The sequence below is a fragment of the Tubulanus polymorphus genome, chromosome 9, assembly GCF_964204645.1.
Source record: "Tubulanus polymorphus chromosome 9, tnTubPoly1.2, whole genome shotgun sequence".
Taxonomy (NCBI): Eukaryota; Metazoa; Nemertea; class Palaeonemertea; order Tubulaniformes; family Tubulanidae; genus Tubulanus; species Tubulanus polymorphus.
The window spans coordinates 14,830,126-14,855,384 of record NC_134033.1 but is presented as its reverse complement, the minus strand read 5'-3'; the positions used below and the strand labels follow the sequence as shown (position 1 = coordinate 14,855,384).

General features: G+C 40.3%; 5 protein-coding genes across 5 annotated transcripts; 2 read left to right on the top strand and 3 right to left on the bottom strand.

The window, feature by feature from the left end:
* Nucleotides 1-325: 325 nt before the first annotated feature.
* LOC141910969 (uncharacterized) lies at nt 326-12,564 on the bottom strand. The gene is made up of 2 exons (XM_074801877.1): nt 12,484-12,564; nt 326-896 (listed from the first exon to the last, which is right to left on the bottom strand). The coding sequence occupies exon 2, from the start codon at nt 882-884 to the stop codon at nt 327-329; it is 558 nt and encodes a 185-aa protein (XP_074657978.1). The 5' UTR covers nt 885-896; nt 12,484-12,564; the 3' UTR covers nt 326.
* Nucleotides 12,565-12,725: 161 nt separating this feature from the next.
* LOC141910968 (leukocyte elastase inhibitor-like) lies at nt 12,726-14,906 on the bottom strand. The gene is made up of 2 exons (XM_074801876.1): nt 14,810-14,906; nt 12,726-14,238 (listed from the first exon to the last, which is right to left on the bottom strand). The coding sequence occupies exons 1-2, from the start codon at nt 14,826-14,828 to the stop codon at nt 13,082-13,084; spliced, it is 1,176 nt and encodes a 391-aa protein (XP_074657977.1). The 5' UTR covers nt 14,829-14,906; the 3' UTR covers nt 12,726-13,081.
* A 1,016-nt stretch (nt 14,907-15,922) lies between these two features.
* LOC141910597 (matrix metalloproteinase-9-like) lies at nt 15,923-16,958 on the top strand. Its single transcript, XM_074801289.1, has 4 exons — nt 15,923-16,013; nt 16,108-16,236; nt 16,664-16,831; nt 16,921-16,958. Exons 1-4 carry the CDS (start codon nt 15,923-15,925, stop codon nt 16,956-16,958), a joined length of 426 nt encoding a protein of 141 aa, XP_074657390.1.
* A 1,634-nt stretch (nt 16,959-18,592) lies between these two features.
* Nucleotides 18,593-19,518, top strand: LOC141910596 (uncharacterized). The gene is made up of 2 exons (XM_074801288.1): nt 18,593-18,728; nt 19,179-19,518. The coding sequence occupies exons 1-2, from the start codon at nt 18,593-18,595 to the stop codon at nt 19,370-19,372; spliced, it is 330 nt and encodes a 109-aa protein (XP_074657389.1). The 3' UTR covers nt 19,373-19,518.
* A 467-nt stretch (nt 19,519-19,985) lies between these two features.
* Nucleotides 19,986-24,288, bottom strand: LOC141910967 (5'-nucleotidase-like). Its single transcript, XM_074801875.1, has 9 exons — nt 24,028-24,288; nt 23,246-23,462; nt 22,894-23,076; nt 22,389-22,586; nt 21,991-22,122; nt 21,731-21,850; nt 21,079-21,234; nt 20,792-20,995; nt 19,986-20,498 (listed from the first exon to the last, which is right to left on the bottom strand). Exons 1-9 carry the CDS (start codon nt 24,172-24,174, stop codon nt 20,302-20,304), a joined length of 1,554 nt encoding a protein of 517 aa, XP_074657976.1. The 5' UTR covers nt 24,175-24,288; the 3' UTR covers nt 19,986-20,301.
* Nucleotides 24,289-25,259: the final 971 nt, after the last annotated feature.

Here is a 25,259-nt window from a genome sequence, read left to right as displayed (position 1 = left end):
AAACACCACACAAATTCATCCTTTTTTAGTAGGCCTATTCCACACCTCTATTTAACCTCCCTTCCCCATGCCCCTAACTTTTTAAACCCTCTCTCATTAAACCACGAAGATATCTATTCACCTCCCTCCCAAATACATATACTCCATCTGTAAATGATGAGTGAATAGGACACACACGTGTTTGAGGATGTCAGATCGACGCATATCTTATTTTATTCCTACAAAAATATCGAGTATAAATTGACAAATTGCGATTGACCTTGTTTAATCATCCAGTCGAAATACAATTTTTTCGATGTTTTTTTTTATAAGTTCTGACACACAGTTTACCAACCCGAACCTCTGAATTTAGGTTTAGCCCGTTTCGCCAGTAACTCCCTCTGGTGGCGAATATGACCTTTAAGCGCCATGAATCCGGTTGCTAGGCTACGTTTTCTCCTCCAACCGGAAGCTGTGAAATTCGGTTCTCCTCTCCTCTCTACATTAAACTTCTTCCTCAGATTTTCTATTAATCGCCGTAAATCGTATAGACTAGCGGATCTACTCAACCCGGCGCTATAGTCTCCTAGCGACCTCTTGCGGCGCCATCCAGACGGGTTAAATTTCGGTTCCCGTTTCTCGGCGGTTTCCGAACCGATGACCTTGAGATCGGGAAGGTCAGTTTTATCGTTGCTAATCGAGTCGACAGGCGTCGCTTCTCGATGACGCGCTAACTCGTTATTAGCCATAAGTTCGCGAAGTTTGTCGATGATTTTCCTGGATTTGATTTCGGATATTCCGTTGAAATACGACGATTGTTTCTTTCTGAGTTGATGACCGCCGATGCCCGACACACTGATTACAATCACTAGAAATACTCCGAGTAAACGCTTGCACGACGACATGATCGTTGAAACCTGAAAAATACAATCATAATTGAGAGCAACGAAAGGTCTCATTCGATCTAACCGACATATTTTGGTGGAATGGGATGGACACGAGAAGAGGCTGTCGATGGTACTCGAAAGATACTCGATACTGACAGGCTGTAGCGACTCACACTAATTCGCATGCACATCAGATTTTAACACTTGCTTGCGATTAAATTCTACAACCCCGTATTACGCCCTATACACTACCAGGCTGCGGCGTGTCAGCCCCGTCATGATAAGACTATCCCGTTGATAAATGTCGCTATCCCGGCGATCGTTATCGCGAGGATGGATCCCAATGTTGGATTCCAAGGGGAGAGTGCAAGGGTAGGCCTACGCATCTCCTCCTAGAAATATCGATCTACCGCGAAATGTCACGGGAAAATAACAAATATCAAGCTGATACCTAAAAAAGTTCAAATTCATAACCTTGTTCTCTGTATTTCGAGCTCTTTTCCGATTAGCTTTTCTCGGGGTGCCCTTTTAAATATACGATGCGCCCTACTTTTGGGGTGCACCTCTTTCTGGGTTGGGGGTGTTCTCCTAAATCCTAGTTTTGCAAAGCATTTTGTACCAAAAACATCTTAGATTGAACAACTGGCCAGCGATACAACATTTCATTACCGGACACGACTTGTATAACCGCTTCGCGGAGCACACGCTTCGCTACGAAATACCGAAGCCTGATTCTGAATTCTGAAATTTCTATTTTCGAAGCTTCATTTCTAGAAATATTTTCGACATAAATATTCAGCTTTTCTATTTACCCTAAAATCATTTATAGACAGTAATTTCCCCGGAGATATCGAGCGAGTAAATACAAATTAATACGCAGTGAAAGTAGTGTAGGTGGTTAGCTGTGATGAGACTGCCGACGAGTCGTTATCGATGACAGGTTCCTAGGTATTTACCCCTATCCCCCGAAGCCGACGAAATCCCACAAGGACATTAACGCTTATATATAAAACTGAAATCTGAATACGAAATCAGAGGTGAAGTTATCAGCGAATTGGGCAATCAGTGTCGCCGCAGTCGGCGCCGGATTCGCGTATGATTACGTCGCGCGGGGAACAGTTAACAGTCCGAATGGAAATGTTTTTAGTTGATCACATCTCGGCGGGATGAATAATAACGACTAGTGATGAATGTGAAGTGATCGGTTAATTGACTGAGATTATCTCGCTGGAGAATTTACCGTTCGTTTATTCCGCGTCCTCCCCTCTCTCTCAGTTCCAGCGGCATCTACGATCAAACCGGCGAGCTCTATTGTCTGGGTTACCGGCGCCGTTGACGCCCATGTCGTCGTCAGATTCGGGGCGTAAAGAAAGCGACACCGGCGAACGATTATTCCATAGAAAATTAAAAAAAAAGAATGAAATTATGTCGGATGACGAAATCTCTCGGTGAAATCTCGTTATATTCTCGTGACTGGAATTCTCTCCCGCGAGATTTACGCACTATATTTGTTACTATCGACGGCACTTTTATTAAACATCCAATCAGATTTCTGTAATTGTTTGTCATAAATTCTGCCCGGTTGATATCCGCTTGCCAGGGCTGGCGTTCGCCTGCTATACTGGTTGACCCGATTTTCTCAAAATACGAATACGTTTAAAATGCGTTTACTACACGTTCATGAATATTCTTAAATTCAAAATAGAATGTATATTTGAACGATTGGAATCAGTGGAATTGAACTCTGAATTTGAAATTGATCAGTTGAAATCTCCGAGTTAGCATATTACCAATATCACAACAATATGGTAGCACCATCCAAGTAGGGCAGCCAACTGAATTAACCCCGATCGGTCGCTTGCTGGTTCAGGCTGGTTAAAATATTGTTTGAATGAACCGATTTTCCCAATTGTGTACTTCGATTTAAACAGAAAAAAATTCTGTAAATTCGACTGCCGATCACGCAACTTCGTATATTGTCTGTGCTTCGATTTCCGATTTCGAAATGAAAACCCCTGTTTCGATCCTGGCAGGTGGAGGGTTATTAAGGTATTAAGAGTCAACTCTAACTCACAAGGTTATTAAGGTAGACCAAATGAAAAGAAAAAAAATAAAACGAAATCTACCAATCAAATAAATGAACGGCGACAATCCCTATTTTAAGATCAAAGAAAATGTCTATCTATGTGTGACGTCATGCTGATCCAGTAAATTTGCTCGAGCGCGTTGTTCGGGTGTATGTAAATTGCCACCGTGAAAAACCCTATCGTGTGCTGGCATAGTTTAAATTGAAAATACTTAAACTCACATATCCTTCCTCACCTCCGCCTTTCGATAACATCCATCGTTTAACCTTAATTGTTATAATTGCAACTTCTTCGGTACTGCTTAACATAAACGATTTCTTAGGGTTGTACATACCCCTACAGGATCCAGTTCCACAGGTTGTGAGTTAGAGTTGACTCTGAGTTAAGATTAGTGCATTTTCAAATCTTAACTCGGAGTCAAATCTTAACACAGAACTGTGGAACTGGGTCCTGTATTTTGTATTATTATGCTGTTGTACACTGTAAATTATATTCGAATATAAAGCATTTATTCAACTTTCAAGCTTATACAAACTCTCCTTAAACTTACGAAATTTATCAATTCTCATTTCTTTTCCCTTCGTTGCTTCATTTTTCCATCCAATTATTACTAGCGCTCGCGACAGCAGCCTCATAAAGGCTCTGCTTGACCCACACACAACAAGCTCCTTTTATCCTCTCTTTTTTATCATAATGCTTAGAAATTGAACTTTTCATTGTTTGTTTTTTCTTGCCTATAGAGCCTGTCATATGCAGATTTGAACTCAAACTTGAGCTAGGTTGCTCTAACAGAATGATATAGACTACCCATAGTGGTCTTTAATCATCGGGTGAGAGAACAATCCTCGAGACGATGTTCGCAATTTAACGATCGGTAGGTGTTGGACGTCTACGGCTGATTTATGATCAATTTTGACGAACGGATGCCATTTCAGTGGCCCCCATGTTACTCTGAAGGCTGGCTCGACGAGCGACGCCTACCGACTCCTACCGACGCTACTGAGAGCTACCGTGATCGCAGCCCAGCTTATGTCGACTGCGCTCCGATTCGCAGCAACTGAGACAGACTAGCGAGATACGAGATCCTCCTAGTTGCTCCCCTGCTTATGTCGGTTACAAAATTCTACACGAAGAAAACACATACAAGATGAAGTAGCTGTGTCGTCTGCGTATACGTAAGCGTGTGGTCACGTGACATGTCTCTTTAAGTTCTCTAATTATCTTTATGTTACAATGTTCAATCAGAACGAAATGAACATCAAAGAATCGGAGACAAAACCTTAAAGAAAATAGATCTGAAAAATGTGGCCTGTCCCAACTCCTACAATGATATAATATCTGTCTCAGTGAGACCATTTTCAATGTAGCCTCTCTCATTGTGACCTCCCCACGTGACCTCTGTCAGTGTGACCTCTCAATGGTCTCTCAGTGAGAACACTAGTGTGACCTTTTTCAATGTGAACTCCCTATGTGAACTCTCTCAGTTTGACCTGTCTCAGTGAGGCTACTTTCAGAAAAACCAGTGTGACCTCTTTGAGTGTGACCTCTCAGTGAGACCACTTTCAGTGAGACCACGTCTTTCAGTGAGACCACTGTGACCTCCACCAATATGAGTCGTCGGCGCTATAAAAACCAGCCGCAGTAAAGTCTGTTGTTACTTATTCCTCTACAAATCTCAACTACGTTCTGCCGATACTAAAGTGGCCTCAGGCGAATGGGACCCTTTAGTGATAGATGGAACCGAAATCCCACAGAGGGTAATAATGATACTGACTAGAACGTCAGGCAGCGTAACGCTTGCGTTACAGCGTTAACGTGACAGATTGACGTTTGATAGAACGTGATTCGACTGTATCTGTAAGAAGCTGACCGCCGACTCAAGTACTAAAAAGATTCCCGATATAGAAGAGAGCGCTGACTGATTTAGATTGGATCAGGCATTTTTTTCTCTGATAGAGGAACGATTTTTCAGTTTCCCCTCGGAGGAACTGGTTTCCCTGGAGGACCGGGTTCGGCAATCGCCATTTCCGATTCAGCTCCAACCTTCCCGACGGTAGTGTAGTAGTACCCAGAACAAGGATCGAAAACCAAGCCCCTCCACGGATCAGCTAGAATGAATCTTTACTATGAACACGACGAAGGCGGCTTTCATTGAAGACTACATCAAACTTTTAATTAAAACCACTCGTATTTTCATTCCACTACGATCCACCTCTACTTCTCCTACGTTTATAATCTCCTCAACTCGTCGAAACGATCGATCGTGTTTAGCGGAGAAAGCCTTGGAAAGTTCTTCGTTTTTTTCCACGCGCGCGCGATATAAACACTAACTATACCGACAGACACAGACGGAGACGGGAATAACAATAACTGATTGATGTATTACAAGAAAATTCCTCCGCGAGCGAAGTTTGTCACAAATTGTGTGAATTCATGAGATATAAAATTGAGTCATTTTGATGAAATGATGACGCTATTTTCTGACAGGATATAACTGATTGTCGCACAGACGATTTTACACGATACAGCCCCCCTCGCCTCCCTACGTCGCGTGTTGTATATGAATCTTGTTACATATTAGATAACGTTTAATCTCTATACGTCATGTCATTAATTCTGCCTTTTTATCTACAGTAAGTAGCAATAATCAGGTAGCGAAACGGAGATAGCTGCGAGCTATAACCTCGCTCGCCGCGGCTACACTCTACGCTAACTACCCGAGCTCGATTTCAAACTGTTTAAAGCGTTTCAGCGAGAATTAATTGATCCGCGTTAACGCGAGCGACCCGTTTATCAATTTACATGTTGAAATCAATCGAGTGTAAATTGATATACTGAATGAAGCGCGGCTGTAACCGCCCAGCATCATCTCCTGACTGCTGCTGTCTGATGTTTAAACGGTCGAGCGGATGATAAGCTGGATTATCCATCTCGTCGCCGCATCTCTTCTCGCTAATAGTTACATGGTCCGACTCTACCTGTGTACATGTCTCATACGGATGTATACAGTAATTACTACAACGAACAGTATTGTCCGCTAATAATCGCCATCAATACCGTGTAAACAGTCACACACACAGACCCGTTATAACGCCGTCTTTTTTGATGAAATGGCTCCAACTTTTCTCCGAAAACAATCAGCGATGTAAAATGAAAATGATAATAAGAACCTAATCTAACACCAATCCTAAACCTGACTCTAACCTTATGACCCACTGGCCCTCTTTTCACCCTCTATACCCTTATTTCCCTGGATTGAAAAAGCCGCCATTTTGTTTTACGGGCACTCCTAGAATAGAATTGAACGGGATACCGCTACGGGCATTGTAGACACTATGTAATAACCTAAACGCGTTTGCATTTTTAAATAACAGCCACGGCCCCTTATATCGCCATCTTCTTTAGTGCAAGCGCTCCAACCTTTCTCCGAGTACAAATGATAATAATTATGGTAATGCTATGAACTTTCAAAATACTACTTCGCAGACTCTTCACAGTGCCATCTTTTTTCAAGTGCTGCAACTTTTTTCTCTGCGGACAAAAATAATGATATATACTTAAAAACGCTTTTAATCTTTTACTCTCGGGTAGAGAAAGATTTCGAGGATAGATTTTTCATTTTCTGCCTCATACGTACACGGTCCAATTAGGATTAATCGAAATAAAAAGACAATTTTGTAAAAATCTTTTCACGATAATAGCATTCGTTCCGCCGGATTCGTTCAAGCGACATCTCTTTGCTCTCATCGGTACTGTCCAAACGGATGTTGACTGTATATGAATAGATTGAACTCGATTAAATTCAATTTTCAATTCAGTTGTTTATTCGGTGGAAAAATCATACAATGATCGTGACTGAAGCATCTGAAGTTAATTATAGTACTCGTTAGAGCGAAACTTCACATTTGGTTATGAAACCCAGTGAATGGAAATAGGAAAAGAATACTAACAAAATAGTATATGTTTATAGACATGAAAACAAGTGCATCAAGCTCATACGCTGTTGTATGTAAACAATAAGATGTCCACGCCCGATGTCTACTTGCGTGGAGACTTCGTACATTATAACAGGCTTTCCGGTAAATAGATGATATATGAAGATAAAATCCCACTATTTACAGATTAAAAGAATTGGTGTCACACCTGACGATGATCTCTAGGGTGAGATCGAAACGTCGTGTCTTTTAAATATTTTAGATTTAATAAATAAATTCTGGTTTTTAAATTCTTTTAATCTGTAAATAGTGGGATTTTATCTTATTATCCGTTCACCACGTTTGAGTGTGGTCATCGTTCTATGATATATGAATTGAATTTTACTGTAATCAAACTATAATCACATTCAGCGAACGACAGGATGAACAATTTTGGCAGAAAAGCCATCACAATCAAACGTGGAGAACAGATAATAAGATAAAACCCAATATGTATAGATTTGATAAGTTTTGAAATCAAGAGTTTATTCAATCAAAAATCGAAAAAAGTGTTGATCTCTAGTAAGATTCCGAAACGTATTGTCATTTTCAATTTTCAATTGAATAGATTCTTGATTTTAAAACTTGCTAACTTATAAAAATTCTATCTGTCCGTTGAAGAAATGGCATGATATATATTTGTATGTAAATAGCCACTGCTCCGCGAATCGAAACGGAGCCATCCGCCGTGACGACTTGCCGTGCGACTGAGATTGCCATCTCATTTATTTGAAATAAAATTTAAATTCTCCGCTGGTTGTTCCGGGGGAATGTTAACCCTAGCCCTCCAATGATGAATAACTCCTTAGTTCATACAATGATTAATGTTAATGTTCTGATCTCGGTGAGACGCGTTAGCGCCTGAAAGTAATTAATTTGAATCATTCAAATCAGCAAAATGTGCGGTTTGAATGGTGTTGATTGGGAACGGTAGTCGACCAGGTAGGTGGGTGTCATTCCTGATATGAACACAATAAAGGGAGGGCTTTGTACATGTCACTTACACGTTTTCAGCGATCACAAACCGTAATAACGTACTTTTAAATACCGGTGTACGTGGCTGCACCCTACTGCCGAATCACCGAGGACTCCGAAGTCGACTGCGGTGATCGAGGTTCCAGTTTGCGGCGAGCTGGGGATCCACCAGGTGGCGGCAGTGCGCGTTCGGACAACGAATTTTGGGCTTACCCTAATACCAAACCGTATGAATAAATATAATTGAATGATGAAACCTTAAGGGACGATGATGGTAGCTTCCTGTTATGCCGAAAGTTATATTCAAAATGTTGCTTTGTACATATCCTTTTTTAGTAAATAATTGCTATTTTGTAGCTATATCCTGTACGATTTATTATTGTTAGGATGAATAAACGTGTAATCTACTCTAATCTAACGATGCCTCAGAATCCATAACAATCTTTCGATAATTCACTAGGGCCAATGGACAAAATGTATGGAACCTAAAAGATCGATCTCAATTCAGGCTAGAAATCTATAGATGAAATTGAATTCAAAAATGTCCTGAATTTTAACCGAGTTGACATTATTGTTTTGCACGCCACCTGGCGGGATCGCTGGTTGTACGGGGGCCATCTTTGGTCAGGAAATAATTAACATTTCCCGTTAGGTATATTTCGACTCAGCGCACATGACGTATTCTACCGATGGGTAATTCTGTAGATATCACTCGGCCAGGAACTAAGTGATAAGAGCGATGGTAAGAGGTAAAAAAGACAGACTAATCTATAGCTGCGCGCGTTAACAGCAGTTATCATCGTCTGTTATATTATACCTTACGGGTTTTAACCCTATACGGTGCCAATTCTCGCTAAACCCACCCCTCTCCCTCTCCCTCTCCTCTCCCTCTCCTCTCCCTCCCTCTCCCTCTCCCTCTCCCTCTCCTCTCCCTCTCCCTCTCCTCTCCCTCTCCCTCTCCCTCCCTCTCCCTCTCCTCTCCCCTCCCTCTCCCTCTCCCTCCCCTCCCCCTCCCCCTCCCTCCCTCCCTCTCCTCTCCCTCTCCCTCTCCCTCTCCCTCTCCCTCTCCCTCTCCCTCTCCCTCTCCCCTCTCCCTCTCCCTCTCCCTCTCCCTCTCCCTCTCCCTCTCCCTCTCCCTCTCCCTCTCCCTCTCCCTCTCCCTCTCCCTCTCCCTCTCCCTCCTCCCTCTCCCTCTCCCTCTCCCTCTCCCTCTCCCTCTCCCTCTCCCTCTCCCTCTCCCTCTCCCTCTCCCTCTCCCTCTCCCTCTCCCTCTCCCTCTCCCTCTCCCTCTCCCTCTCCCTCTCTCCCTCCTCTCTCCTCCTCTCTCTCTCTCTCTCTCTCTCTCTCTCTCTCTCTCTCTCTCTCTCTCTCTCTCTCTCCCTCCCACTCTCTCTCTCTCTCTCGCTGCTAAAACCCTGACCCAAAAAACCTGCCGCTAATCAAACAATTAAACAATTAATGTAAACGCGACTGGGTGAGAACTAACGGTATAGATGAAAACCGATCATCTATCTCTGTTGTCGTTCAGAGTTTTGAGATTTACCTTCCGTTTAAATGTCAATAACGAGGCTTTCAAGTTAATTGACATTTATTACTAAGTAAACGTTCATTTTATAGATCTGTACACATGTAAACAGTTTCCGGTATACAGTTTCCGGTGAACTGTCACTCTTCACATCCTTACCCTTCCCCGTTCCACTGGACTCAACGCCGACTTTTTGTACGCGCAGTTCTAATTACATAGTTATTATTGTGACTTTATTTTCTGTCAATCCGCGAAACATTAATTATTCAATTTTCCATCGGCAGCTGGTTTGAATTCAATCAAACTAAGGATTAGTTCACATGCCCGCTCATCCGGTGACGTCACTAGTCCGCGTGTGTCCAAATATAATTTGATTGCGCGCTGTTTTACAGGAAACCTCGTGTTGTCTATGAATATCAATAATCGAATTAGTACCGTGTTTTAGAGTGGACATCGTGCGCTATTGCGAGCTTAGGCTTTGTAAGGTACATTTATCATAGCTTTACTATTACAAATAGTTAGGCACAAAAACGACCGGTTCTGTTTAGCATCGCGCTGAAGTCTCCAGTCCCACCGAGGAGTGACAGATAAGATCAGATAAGATAGATAAGATTCCTTTCATCCTAGCCACGCCTAGACGATTACGGGATTTACAAAAAATCAATAGAATTAGAATACATTAACATAATCAAATTACTTGATATAAACCCATATATACATTGGTCGTCGTACATCGTTGCGGAAAATCATATCTACTTGCAGTTTGAAGTAAGAAAAAATAATACGATGAAACTAATTGAAATAGATACGAAGGAAAACTGCAAACATATCGCCACAACTTGGTTTTGAATGAAGCCTTGACAAATTTAGAAATTTTGGTCGGGAGATGATTATCAGCTCTCATAATGTTATATTAAATTTCTGTACTGAACTGCATGAATTAGGGTCGGATATCAAATGTTTGATACTGTTGAATCTTGGACGAATGACCAATTGGAGGGATGACCCCCTCTCTTCCGATAGCCCCTAACAGTGCCAAGTACTATAACCATTGGTAAACTATTTGCCCGTGTTGTTGACAACATAAGGCTAAAAAAATACATAATTGCTTCTAATCAATTAGTTGACCCGGCCGGCCGCCTATCCACCCTGGTATTCAATACTTAGAAAAATAATCACGATCAAGCCAAACATAACTGACCCGGCAGCTATAGAAATGAACTGATAACAAATTCTAAATTGCGGTTTACTAAAGTGACCCGGCCGATTGGGAGAAACAAGCTATCATTTTATTTGTAACCTAAATTACCCGCGATATACGTACGAATAAAAAGTGTCCGAAAAGTTTCCTTCTGCTAATGATTTATTACGGCTTAACAGTATCCCCGAACGTCGAATAAACTATCGGCTCTAGGAAACATTTTTCGGACTGTTTTTTTGACAGTGTGGGATTCGATACGGTATAGTACTATTCGTGTTAACTGTAGGCGATGGAGAGCCCCAGACGTCGTGCGACCCACGATCCTATACTACGTAACCGTCCGGAAATTACGAGGGCGCTACCACGTGATCAGTGTGGAAAGATCTTCCACTTCAGTCCGCGCGAGCCATTTCATTATTGATACGCGCTCAGCCGAAATACGTGACAGAAAAGCGGCGAAAATTTAGCGAACAAAATATCTATAAATAAATGATATATATATATATATATATATATATATATATATATATATATATATATATATATATATATATATATATATATATATATATATATATATATAATATATATCACGACGGCGGCGGATCGGAGATGGGTAGAACTACACGCTGTGTATATTTTTATCCCGTAAGCTGTTAGTTACGACCCCGCAGTGACTGACAGTTTTTATTGAAGATTTCAGTAAGTTCGAGAAGAGACGAATTAACGAAGTAATCAAACACTCAGTTTAAAATACACGCCCCGGGCTACGATCCAATTATACCGTTATGTTGTATCCGCCGTCGTTCAAATCGTATCTTTCATCAACCGAAATTACCCCTCACTTAGTCGTTCGATTAATTCGCGCGACGCTTCGTACGTAAAAAAAAACATGCTCGAAATAATTGATTTAATCCGCGGATTAACGGGCGATTAAATTCGCGGCGTCAAAGCGCGCGCGTCCCCTCAAAAGTTTCCGCTCGAAACCCGCTGCCCCCGTCGGCGTTTCAAATACGTTACGCATGACGTCATACGTTACGAAGGAAAGGCGACGTTTGGTTAATTCTTTCAGGTATAAATTATCGGCATTTTCACTCAAGGGAAATTGTAGTAATAACACTGTGAATATTGCTTCCGGTTATTTGATCACGTGAATTATACACACTACACTTAATCTTAACTCTCGCCTATTATCCTAACTAACTATCTACCAATACCTAAGTACCTACCCGCGCCTTATACTACCTACAAACCAACTTATTACCCTGCCCTATCTTACCCAAATGAATCTAACCTAAATTTGACTTTAACTTGACGATTCTCGGAAAAAAATAAAAGCTGGCAAATGAATCTGAGAATTATTCAGACGCAAGATTATAGACCATTTTGTCACAAGTGTGCGAGGGGCTAGTTTCTAAGCCACGGCTTAGAGACCGTCTCGGTTATCCGTTCTCAAAACTTGAGACTACTGAAGATCTTAAAAGCACTTTTGACTTAAGTCGCGCCTGTGAAATTGCGCATGATCTACATTTATGTTTAACTAAGATGAGTTCAGAATTGATCGAGAAAAATATTCCGATATTTTCAACTCATTTTGAATTCGCTGATCCATTCGTTTTCATGCACGCGCGAACGGTTCGAAATCCTAAAATCGAGTCTAAGCAAAAATTTGAGGAATTAATCGCGCTTGATTAGGCGAATCTATTCTCAGTAATTACGAAATTCGATGAAAATCATCATTTTTGAATTAAACGTTTTCGTTCAGAAAAATATTTATTTGATAAACTAAAAAAATAAAATAAACACAAAACAATTTTGACAATAATGAGAATGATTTATTGAAATGAACGCTTACCTGTTTGGCGCGTGTAGAATTAATTTCCGTTTGACGATTTACTTTGATAGTTTTTCTCTGCGGGCGGCTAGTGATGGAAACTTTATCTCTGTCTCCTCAGCAGCAGTTGCAGCAGCTAATGATGCTGTAAGATAAGGGTATCATTCAGCGATCGTGTCGCTACCTGCATCAATCTAGTTATCAGCACCGTTCCAATCCCGATTAACCAGAAAAAAAATAAAATAAACTGATTCCATTCATCTTTATTGAGTTTTTATTTTCCGCGGTAACAACGAAAGATACATTTTGTGAAGTTGAATTAAACCCTGAATGTCAGTTTCAAGGTCGTGGTTTTCATTTAAAACCAGTCTAAGGCCAACTTAATTCAATAGCCAATAACAACTTGAGACCAGTCTAAGCTCATTTTGGTTTTATAGCCAATCTAACAACTTAAGACCAGTCTAAGCTCATTTTGGTTCTGTAGTCAATCTTACAAATTAAGACCGGTCTAAGCAGGGAGTTGAGAGTGATCTAAAATCAGTGGATTTTTATTATTTTAACTCAAAAGTCAAATTATGTAGAGCTATGGAACTGGTTGCTGTATTTTCTGTATCGAAATTTAGGGTTTCACGTATCTACCAATGAAGAGATTTAACGCGTTGAAGTTGTCGCGGATTATGAAAATAAATGGTTGATTTGCGGTGAACGGTTGCGGAGGCATCGATCTCCAATTAGCTACAACCCCGCTTGCCGCAGACGCCTCGGTCCCATCTTTATCGATACCGATGAAACCCTGGTGATAAACCCCGGATATGTACAGCCCTCTAGCGCCGTCTATCGCCGATAAATCTGATTTACTTTCATCGAATACGTCCGTCAGTCCCATTTCTTTTAATTTATCGTTTAATTTAGAATTGAATGATATTTCGAATTTCGGGATGGCTACCTGAAATGGTTGCGTCGGTTTTTGCGTGTTATCTAGGATATATCTCAACGTGCTCGCGTTTAAATCTCGTTCGAATTTCGAGAATTCTTTTGCGTTCTTAGGCATTAAGATGTACATACTCAGGTTATTCGTGTAAGGTAACTCTAAAACACGCACATTGTACGCGGGATTAAAACCGGCCTTAAAGGCGGATTTTACCAGTAGAAACTCAACTTGTTTCTTCTCCCCGTTCAGCGAATGGAATTCCATTCTTTCTGTTGAGTTGAATCTAATTTTCCAAAGTCCCTTAAAATAAACGGCGTTCGTCAGAACCAGTCTCGTAGCAGCCGAAATGGAATTCGACGGCAACAATTCCGGAATTTTGTTATCCGTTTTTTCAGACACCCATTTATTGATTATTTCACGTGCTTTTTCGGCCTTTTTAAACTGTAATCTGTTACTTTGTGACGAATACGATTTCGCGATATTCTTCTCAAACGAACCGAGCACTTCGCTCGAATCGTCGATCCAAACCGCGTTCGCCATTTTAAAAACCAGATCTTTTTCACCGTACAAACTGTCGATTGTTCGGTTATATTGATCGTGTACCGAGTCGGTTAGATTCAACAGTTTCTCGAATTGCTTCAACGATTCGCCTTTAGCTCCTAGTGACGTCATCGAAAGCGCAGTAGCGACACTCAGCGGCGAGATTATGACATTATTCTGCCGTTTGGTCGCCAATTTCTGATAGAGTTTTAAACCGAATTCGTTGTTCGATGCTGAAAAGTAGTTGTCGGAAGAAGGTGAAATCCTCTTACAACAATCAGTAAAATACATGGATGTCATCAACACTGAAATATATAAATACAATCATTTGACTCATGCAACAACGGTAACATAACCGAGGTCGGTGTGTATTTGGTTTTCTGAAGAAACTGTCTATCTTGTCTATCTTGTATCGTATTCAATTTGATTATTTTACAAATCGCAAATACCCAAACTGGTACGAAGGAAGTTTTACACCGGATGGCGATCTGCCGAAGTCGGCGGAAAACAGTACGAAAATTCATAAAAATGGATAAATACCGAGACGAGTACTTTATTTGACGCACGAGCTTTCGCCACTAATGTATTGTTGCTTCATCATCAGCTATACATTATCAGCTATATATGAAGCAACTATACATTAGTAGCGAAAGCTCGTGCGTCAAATAAACTAGTTACACCTATACAGTGCTATACTCGTCTCGGTATTCATTCTAAACCCGCTTAATAATTAATATAATATCAACTAAAAAATGTTATGTAATGAAAATTCTATTCCAGAAGTTATTTACAAAAAGTGATATAGAGATGTCGGACCCTGACGTACGAAATACGTATATCGATGGACTCTAGAAAGTCTATGGTAATCTCACTTACGTAGAAGGCGCCACCCCATCGTGACCGGTGCAGCAGTGTAGCAGATTTCGACCGTCAAACCATACGACGTACAATGTCAAATTGCGGCTTGTGTTTACCACAATATTATTTGGGAAATAAAACACCTGTCTTCTAGGCAGGTACATCGTTATTATCAGTTACGACTTCACGAAAATAGTGCATTGTGTTCGTACGCGCAGCTGTACAGAATACATTAAAATTCAAAACTAAACAATGTGAAATTTAAATATATATATATATATATATATATATATATATATATATATATATATATATATATATATATATATATATATATATATATATATATATATATATATATATATATATATATATATATATATATATATATATATATATATATATATATATATATATATATATATATATATATATACATCCATCTTATGACTTATTCATTTTCCATAAATTACCCCGCGCAATTTTTACTTTGAAAATGAATTAATTATTTTTCTCCGCCTCGCGATTATTCTTTTTTTTTGTCGAAACGAGAATCTCGCAATCGGAAACGATAAAACAATGGAAATTATTGTTCGAACTGTTTCTTCATTCATCAACAATTTACGTTAAAAACTCTTAATAATAGAAACAATAAAACACCGCGGACCAGATGTTACTCGGCGACTTTTGTCGTCTGTCCAGGCGTCACTAAAACGCGGAGATTAAGATCGAATCAGCGCTGGCGCCATCTGTACTGTTAAATGATCCGCGATCGAAATAGGTGGCACCACTGTAGATAAGTTTATTTTACGACGGACTTTGCTTCGAAGATTCGAGGAAATAAGACACGAAATAAAGTAAGTTTCGCAGTTCGTTTATTATAAAATACTCAGACTTTTTCTCAGAAATCGTCGAAACCTACAGAAATTATTATAAAATAATATTAACATAATCATAACCATAAGGGATAAAAGACTTGAAATGCTGCTTGGTAAAGTAAAATAAGCAGCATAAAGTAATATTAACATAATCATAATAGGGAATTAAGACTTATTATACATATTTGAAATGCTAGTTGGTAAAGTTTAAAAAAAAGTAAATATCAACATATAAATTCTGATTATAACAGAGATGAAAAGACTAGTGATAACAACACTGCTGATTGTTGAAGTAGTATCTAGTGGAAGGATCGATGAGAATATAGCCGGGCAAACTGAAATCGGTTCGTTTGAAAACATCTTATTCACAATTGAAATAAATGATTATTAGGAAATGGATAGAATTAACATCGTCATCATTTTTTTCATTGTTTTCAGCCTCTTGTGTATTCCCGTTTACATACGGGGGTAAACAATACACAGAATGTACAGTGACCGACGCCACTGAACCGTGGTGTTCTACAACTTCTAATTATAATGTCGATAAACGATGGAGATTTTGCGCAGGTAGATAGCTGTAAACGTCACATCCTCCTCCAGCGGGATTCGAACCTGATGGCATCGAGATTGTTACGGTACGAAACCCTGCCACACTAGACCGGGCGCGCAGATGATGTCATTATTAGCCAATCAGATATCCCGTTTTATTTTAGCTCGGGTTTTCCCATTTATAGTTGTTCCGTGAAATTTGCCTCAGTGATTATATAACGATCAATCTGATTGGTGCCGCAAGTTTTCGCTTTGGTGCCGCAAACTGCGCACCCGGTCTAGTGTGGCAGGTGTCGTGCCGTGGCTGAGTGTAGCGCGATGCCATCGGGTTCGAATCCCAGCTGGGGGGAGGATATAAACGTAAGCATATCTCTCTGGAAATTTGCTTCAATCGCTGATTGTACGAATAAAATTGAAAAATTGTAAAATTGTACGAATTATGTAGATTGGATGAGGGTTGAATATGGAGGCAATACGGGAGGTGAACCTTGTCAATTCCCGTTTCTATTCGCTGGCGTAAATATTTCTACTTGTATAACGTCTTATTCGGATATACCGTGGTGTTCTACTACGGCCAACTATGACCAAGAAAAAACTTGGAGCTTTTGTAGATGTGAGTATCGCAATCATAACGTATTTATTCGATTCTTTTCAAAACGTATTTTCAGATTCATGTTCGTATCGTTTATTTTACCTTTTCAGCGATAAAGAAATCAGATTTAGCCGATTGTAAGTTATAATAACCGCATCGTCGGCGCCCGGCACCACCAGCTACCTATCTCAACAGTGGACTAACTTTCGGTTATGCTCTGGCAAATTTAAAATTTAATTCATCCATTTTCAAACGACTTAGAACTGGGATTTTTAGGCTGCTGAATCCAAATGACGATCGTCTCTAAAATATCAAGATCAATTTTCTAGTCGCTTTCAAGTCCGCAGCAATATATGATTTGATAATGAGAAATGTTGATTCGATTTTAAACGAATGTAGAAGATCAGGGAGCAACTACTAGTCAACCTGACGGATGCCACAGTAGCCGCGGTGCCGGAACCCGTCATTGACGTTGAAAACTGACCCCTTGAATAACCATAAATTTGAAACCATTACTTAACTTTATAGATGAAGAGTGGAAATCGAAACAGCCTAAACCGGCGTGTTCGCCATCTTTTCTGTATCGAGGTCAAAATATAACCGGCTGCGATTTCGCTTTCTCCACGCGACCTTGGTGCTCATTGACACCGGATTATAACGCGGACTATCTGTGGCGTTATTGCACAAGTAAGAAATTCTACAAGATAAGATAAAATATGATAAGATTAGTTTGGATAAGATAAGATTATTTTGCCCCGACTATTTTCACAGGCCATTACAAAATGTAAAATGTACTAACAAATGAAAGCCCTTATCTTTGAGTAAAACTAGTTTACCTACAAAGTACTATCTACCTCTATGTTTACTGATTCGACACCATGTTTAACCCTATCAGTGCGTCAAACCCACATTTAAATCGGCGATGGACTTTGCTAGTACACCACATTGCATCGTATTGATATAATTAGTAATTAGTTTAAACCAACAATGAAAAATGGCAGCATCTGTCAGACACAGTTTAAAAATTGATAACTAAAGATACACCCTACTGCGGTGTAGCGGTGTAGACGCGCTACAGTCCAGGCTACCCATTATATAACATAGTAAGGTGAAATTTTGAAAAAAATATCTCTGGCGCTATTAGTCTATTACATGTAGATAGTCAGCATTGAAAGGTTTAAGAAAACACTTCTAAAAAAAGAAAGACACGATTTGGAAAACGCGTAAAAATCTATTGCGCCATCTATCAACAACGTTGGACATTAATCGTATCGTCGCGTTTCATTCATTTACAGATATTACTTTGGAAACGGCAGGCGGGAACGATCCACTTTCTGACTGTAAGTTCCCGTATAAATTCGGAGGTAGTATTTGGGACACGTGTGTTCCGTATCACTCCAATCAGACCTGGTGTTCAACTACTTCCGATTATGACGCAGATAGAAAATGGACCTATTGCTTGGGTACGTAAGTAACCATCAGAACTGTGGAACTGAATATCCAGGGGCCAGTTTTACAGACTGGCATTACCTTCAACCCGAGGGCTAACTCAATTGAAAATGAGTTGAGGTAGCCCCAGGGTTAAAGGTAATATCAGTCTATAAAACAAGACCGAGATGATCAAAGCGATTTTAATTGTCCAACCTTATGGTTACATATTAACTAATTTTATTTTATTCCACAGCTAGCGCTCAATCACCAAAACCTACCGGTAAATATCATACATCTTTTTTCTTCTTTCTTTTTTGGGCATTCCGCATTTTACGGTTGTTCTTTTAATAAATGTATGTTGCGTTTGTAGAGGGTAATTGCAGTGCTGGTACCTCGTTGGCGTGGGAGGGTCCGATGCAAGTCGGTCGGAGAAATGACTATACGTCCTACACAGGCGTTGAGAGTAAGACTACTCAGAATGGACTGCGTAAGTTTCAATTTCCAGTGTAATCCGAGGGCTGGTGGTACAGGCAGCAGGCTGATACAGTCCAAGGCCTGGTGGTACAAGCAGCAGATTGATACAGTCCGAGGCCTGGGTACTGGCAGAAGATTGATACAGTCCGAGGGCTGGGCACAAGCAGCAGACTGATACTGTCCGAGGGCTGGTGGTACAGGCAGCAGGCTGATACAGTCCAAGGCCTGGTGGTACAAGCAGCAGATTGATACAGTCCGAGGCCTGGGTACTGGCAGCAGATTGATACAGTCCGAGGGCTGGGCACAAGCAGCAGACTGATACTGTCCGAGGGCTGGGTACTGGCAGCAGATTGATACAGTCCGAGGGCTGGGCACAAGCAGCAGACTGATACAGTCCGAGGGCTGGGTACTGGAAGCAGATTGATACATGTACGAATAACATTGTTTAGTTGATATTTTTCAGTGGAGTGCACGGACCGATGTTTGAAAGTGCCGCAATGCGTTTCGTTCGACGCGTATCCGTTCGTGAACATCTCAAACCCAAGTTTAACCACCCACACGTGTTATTACTATACCGCTTTAAGAACGGCTGCAGAGTTAGCGGCACCGACCAGTCCGCAGGACGAGGTCACTTACTACCAGTGGCGCTGTGTTTAATCAACCTGCATGACCCTCTACATCTCATCCTCTCTACACGTCTCCTCTCCCCTCACGCACTCTGCCTACACCTCCGTTGCCTGAATTTGTCTGGGGGTACACGTGAACTATTTAAACACCTACACAGATTTAGGAGTTCCGCTATATTTGGGCTTACAAAATATTCTTGACTAGAACTAAATGATACAGGCTTTTATAACCTTTTGCAAATGCATAATATTGTCTTTATTCTTCGAGATTGTCCTTCCCCAGGTCTCTCCTTACTGGCATTGTCCCTTCAACACTCGCGTCTATTAATGACAGATGGAAAGGAATGCATTCCTACACTAAACTCTATATACTCTGATCTCTAAACTTCTAATACGCACTCTTGACACCTCAACTTCCACGCAACCTCCTACGATTCTTCATACCCGTTGCTTTACTCCCTTGGTGGTTCTAACCCACGCAGCTAACCAGGACTGATCATTTCCTCAAATGCTAATTTATTCAAATAATGCGAAAAGCAATTTATACAAATATATATATATATATATATATATATATATATATATATATATATATATATATATATATATATATATATATATATATATATATATATATAAAGCACATATACGTAATAAAGGAATCAGATCAATGAGCAAATGTAAAGTAATTGTTCGTAGCTGTGAAGCTGGGTAATGGACTGTCAGTTACCCATAGTTTAACATATTTCAAACAGCGGTTAACCTAACCTGAGCACTTTACAAAAATAAACACTTATTATGAAATAGACTACGTGTATATAAATCATCTGAGATACAGATATAAATGAAGTGGATATGAATAGATTTATAAACAACAAGCATAATTTTCAGATACACGTAATCTTGATGATTTGACTCCATGTTGGAAAAGAAACATCTAAAAGACAAAGTCTACTCGATTTACATACGTAGGAAAATTAGCAATAGTAAAGTCAATACTGCAGATATACACGTGGTGGGTTTACGAGTTGATGCCGCGCATGTCACACGTTTCCGTTTGTCTTCTTCAGTTATAAATACGATTCGTCCCTCCAATCCTTGTATTATCGGACTTCTTTTCTTTATGTACTCGGCCAGAACGTCGCTATCAAGGTCACCTATAAAAATATCTATGAATTACTGTATTTGAGCACTTGTGCCATTCAAATTTTATGAGCAGTAAGTTTTATATTTTGTTAACCCATTTCTTCAATCTTAACCTTACAATTAGTCTTTTCGCTCATTAGATCATTAGTTCTATGGCCGATCTAGTACGTAAGTAACTTAAGACCAGTCGAAGCTCTTTTCTTTACTTTAAGTTGAGACCCGTCTAAATATTGGCTCTAGATTATTTCCACAATTTTCACACGTAGGAAACTCGAAGTCATCTTCGGCGGGAAAAAGACGTTACCGTTTATATGATGTCTGTGCATGATCTTTTCAATCATCGTATAGCCGTCACCGCCCTTGATGATAAAACCGGGTATCAGTACTCCGTAAACCCTGGAAACCTGCAACGGCTCGAACTCTGGTACTCGACAAGCGGAGCATCGCACGTCGACTTTCACAACTCGTTGACCGACCGGTTTGCTCAGATCATAATGAACGATGAGCCCTGTGAAAATAAAGAAAAACATGCGAACGACTTGCGAAAATCGGGACTCGAACCCACGCGAATCCTGATCGGTACATGTTTACCTGACATTTGCATGAAGCCTCCGTTTGGTGCCACGGTGTTGTAGTTACTGACCGAATGCTCCAATACCGACAATAGATGGCGCCCTTCCAATTCAACGATGTCAATTCCGTTTCTAAACGGTTGCGTGGCTACGACGTCTTCCAATGTTATATATCCTGAAGCAGCACCACAAATATTGTGATACAAGTTGAAAAAAAGAAAAAACATCTTTTATAGTATCGACGCAGAGCCGGTACGCAGGTTATGAATACCCTTTCTTATACCAGGCGATGTTCGCATGGTGTGAAGCACGGACGTACCAGAGAACTATCAGAAATTGGAATGACCTGCCGGAGTTAGTAACTGCAGCTGAGAATCTTGATGGCTTCAAGGCTCTCATCCATACCGTTTAAGCGCGCACGGTCTTTTAAGAAAAAGTTTTTAAAAAGCCAAAAAGGTCGAAGCATGACAGTTCCATCAACGAGCAGGTGTTGGGCCATAAGCCGGTTGAGGCTGAAGTTGAGGCATCACCTATTGTTCGCGTAGGTCATATTGGGGCGGATTTAGGTTATCGGAGTTAGCCGAGGAACGCAAGAGCGTATCAAAAAGACAATGGACATTTTAGAAGAAACAAGACTATGAGCAATGGATGATACAATATCTGTCTATTACCTTCGGTTAGCGAGTTTCTGATCGATCCACTATTTACAAGCGCTATAGAGACATTAGTCCATTGACTTCCGTCCGGATGGCGTAGATTCTGCATTACTAAACCATCACTTATCAGATTACCTGCAAGTGAAACACACACAAATATCGATGTGGTTCATTCAGCCGGGCATTTCGTCTCGAGAATACATGCGACATGCAGTACATGCAGAATAAGTGTGTAAGCTTTGGTACTATAATCAATATGATCATATTTCATCTACCCATGTTGCATTCAGCGAGCCTGCAACTGTGCTTCGCCCCGTCGAGAAAAACATGCGTGCGCCCGACAGTTGTATTGCGATGTTTCATCAAGTTTTCTTTCCAAATGTTCGTCCTATTCAGAACTATCGGATCTGAACAATTAAAAAATCATAAGGTCAATAGATAAAGTGACCGTTAAAAATTTCTTTTTTTCGTTTCGTATTTTGCCTATCGGAAAAGTCCTGATTACCGTGGCATTCTCTATCTACGCTGTTGAAAATAGTGACGTATCTTTACATGGCAGCAAAGTTGACAATGTGCGGGTCGAATATCAATGAAAATTTGTAACAATTTACTTTAAAAACTGCATTTATTTTCAACAGTAAACCCAGTAATGTTCGAATGGTCCTGTACTTACCTTCCGGAATGGTGCTGTCCAGAAGTACAGGATTCCCCGACCAGCTGGTGACGGTTCCAGTAGCATCGAAAGTGAGGTGCAGAAGTCCTAGATATTTACCAAACGCGTAATCTTGGACGACGAGAACTTTGTTTCCATTGCTTTGGACGACAATTTGTGGATAGGTGCCAACGGGTATATCGTTTGAAGGTTGTTTGCCTGAAACATAATTTTACAGCTTAATCGGCTTGATAGCGAATTCTACAGTGTTCTCGGTAACAAATGACCATTTTTGAATGATACAAACCGACTCCAAATAGTGAGTGAAGGCAGGCCTACAACCTAGCACTATGTCATCAAAACGGCGTTTTTTGAATAAACATGATCAGTGGACGAATAATTTTTTTTCTCATAAGGAAACCTTAAAGAGCACTTGGCACAATTGTTTTTTTAATGAATGGAAATAAACATTATATCCTCAAAATATTAAGTGAGCAAGTTGTCTTCCCTTAGGCAAAAGGCTTACCGTTATAGAGGAACGTATTGGTGTGACCTCCGACCACGATATCGAGTCCTACAACCGATTTGGCAATGTTCAAGTCAACATCGAAACCGGAATGTCCGAGAGCGATGATCTTGTTGATGCCTTGCCGAATTAATGCATCGACCTCGAGTTGTATAGCCTGAACCTCATCGGTAAATTTCAGGTCTCCTGAAGTTAGAAAAAAATCATTTACGATTCAAAGAAGTATTTTCTTCGTAATAAGGTGCAGTGAAAATAAAAAACCGTTTGCAGCAAAGAAATAGTTGGTCTAGTCATTTTCTTTTTCGTCAATATACTTATAAAAAAGTTGATAAAATTGGCTAAAATTGCTCACTACCTGGATTTGATATATCTGGCGTATCTCTGGTCGTATATCCGATGATGCCGATCCTTTCTCCGCCAACTGTGAATACTTTCGACTTGTGGAGCTTAGCGGCCATTTTCGGCACATTAGTGGCGTCGATGTTGCAACTAAGCAGCGCGAATGTGGCATTATCGAGGAGAGGCGACAATCCGTCGACGCCGTTGTCAAATTCGTGGTTACCGAACGCCTGAAATTTTTTGAAACAAAAATAATACCACAGTTATGGCCGGATTGATCGATATTTTTTCAATGAACTTCAAACTGTACATTTAGGCTGCCGAATGGAATACGCTTTACTGAAGCAGATACAAATTAATAAATTCGTTTTTGTCTTCTTTCGTGTCGGTGCGGTGAATACGAAACCAGTTGTGATTGATATCCGTTGACCTCTTTAATACATGAATTCCTGTTTAATTCACGATTCCAAAACATTACAGCAGTCAATACAGAATATTTCAAAGAAATATTTGATAAGTTAGCCTACGACATCAAAGAAAGCTTTAGGGAATCAGAACCACCAGTTTATACGTATATGTACAGCACAGCTAGAGATTTTTGTTGTATCCTTAGTATATCAATATATACAATATATACTGTACGTACATACAATGAATGGAATCCCTCCAATAATTTTTTTCGACCATATTTTTCCACTTACTAGGACACTCTACATCTGGATAAGCGCATAATGCTACCAAATTAAACACCAAACATCACTATCATCATTTCGTTTTCACCCGCATTAGACTTACCATAGCATCGTAACCTAAAAGATTCATGAACAAAGCAGCCGCCTGGCCTTTGTAGATGTAAAACCATAAAGTTCCCTGGTACTGATCACCGGCATCTAGTAGCAACGTGTTCGTGTAGTTATTTCGTATTTCTCGAATTTTCGTCATCCGTCTGGCGACGCCCCCGAAGCAGTCGCCATCCCGCCCGCACGCTCCGCCGTACTTGTTCGAAGTCTCGAAGCGGGCGTGAACATCATTCGTGTGCAAAATCGTCAGGTCATAAGAGAAAATATAGCCGACGGATACAAGAAGAAATACGGAATGGCAACCGAACGCGCGTAGCACCGCCATTTTACGAAAAGCATTGCTCAGTCAATAAGTCACAAGGTTAAAACGTCACGCAGTAATGTGCCGATACAATCTGCTTAAAGAATTAGTCGCGTATAAACTTGTCAAAAGAATTCAAGGATCATTCGATCAAAGTAGTGCGATAGATGTTAATATTAATAATAATGATTAAGACACGCATTCTCTATATTGCTAAGCACGTTACGTGTAAGCTCACATAATGGACTTCAAGCGAGACTTACGTGGATGATTGACAGCGATAGAATTGGTCAAACAGATATATGTGATACCATACCCATTGGCCAGTAATAGACCAACTCCATGACTGATGAAGTCAAAAACGTCACTTCTCTCTTAGTTTTGAAAATCTTTCCCTAGAATATAGTTGAAATGTCACTGCTTTCTTAGTTTTGAAAATCCTCGGTAGAATATAGCTGAAACGTCACTACTCTCTTTATCATTTCTTCGTAATTGTGGGTATTCCACTTCAACGCGTCTTCATTCATTCGGTTTTGATTTCGATTTTTTCTTACAAAAATTACCCGTGAAAATTTTGGTGAATTGTCTCCTGAAAACGCCCAGTGTCCCCAAATATATAAAGAAATTGATGCAATATACGGATTCGCGAAGTATTTTAAAAAATCGACCTAAATCGTACGCGAAATTTCTGAGAACGTAATAGCTGGTGCGAGATAGGACCGAGAAAAGTGGTATACCCCGATTGAGCCAGAGAGTATCCATAATGAATTCGTTGAAGTTGGCCATTAAGGTACACATCGAATTTGGTAAAACCAGTAACATATACGTAATTACTACAACAAGAAGAGTTTTACTGGCTGAAGGTTTATGACGATCTGTTCTCGTTTCGATCAGGCCTCTCGACTTCCCAGCACGTGATACAGCAG

Excerpts from the sequence above, each read along its gene's own strand:
- LOC141910596 (XM_074801288.1), top strand. The coding sequence starts at position 18,593 with ATGTATGTTGCGTTTGTAGAGGGTAATTGCAGTGCTGGTACCTCGTTG. Across the intron at positions 18,729-19,178 it reads GACTACTCAGAATGGACTGC|TGGAGTGCACGGACCGATGT; the intron begins GTAAGTTTCAAT and ends GATATTTTTCAG.
- LOC141910969 (XM_074801877.1), bottom strand. The coding sequence starts at position 884 with ATGTCGTCGTGCAAGCGTTTACTCGGAGTATTTCTAGTGATTGTAATC.
- LOC141910967 (XM_074801875.1), bottom strand. The coding sequence starts at position 24,174 with ATGACGAAAATTCGAGAAATACGAAATAACTACACGAACACGTTGCTA. Across the intron at positions 21,851-21,990 it reads GCTCGCTGAATGCAACATGG|GTAATCTGATAAGTGATGGT; the intron begins GTAGATGAAATA and ends TTTCACTTGCAG. Across the intron at positions 20,499-20,791 it reads GCACAGACATCATATAAACG|GTGACCTTGATAGCGACGTT; the intron begins GTAACGTCTTTT and ends ATATTTTTATAG.
- LOC141910597 (XM_074801289.1), top strand. The coding sequence starts at position 15,923 with ATGAAAAGACTAGTGATAACAACACTGCTGATTGTTGAAGTAGTATCT. Across the intron at positions 16,237-16,663 it reads ACGATGGAGATTTTGCGCAG|ATTGGATGAGGGTTGAATAT; the intron begins GTAGATAGCTGT and ends CGAATTATGTAG. Across the intron at positions 16,832-16,920 it reads AACTTGGAGCTTTTGTAGAT|CGATAAAGAAATCAGATTTA; the intron begins GTGAGTATCGCA and ends TTACCTTTTCAG.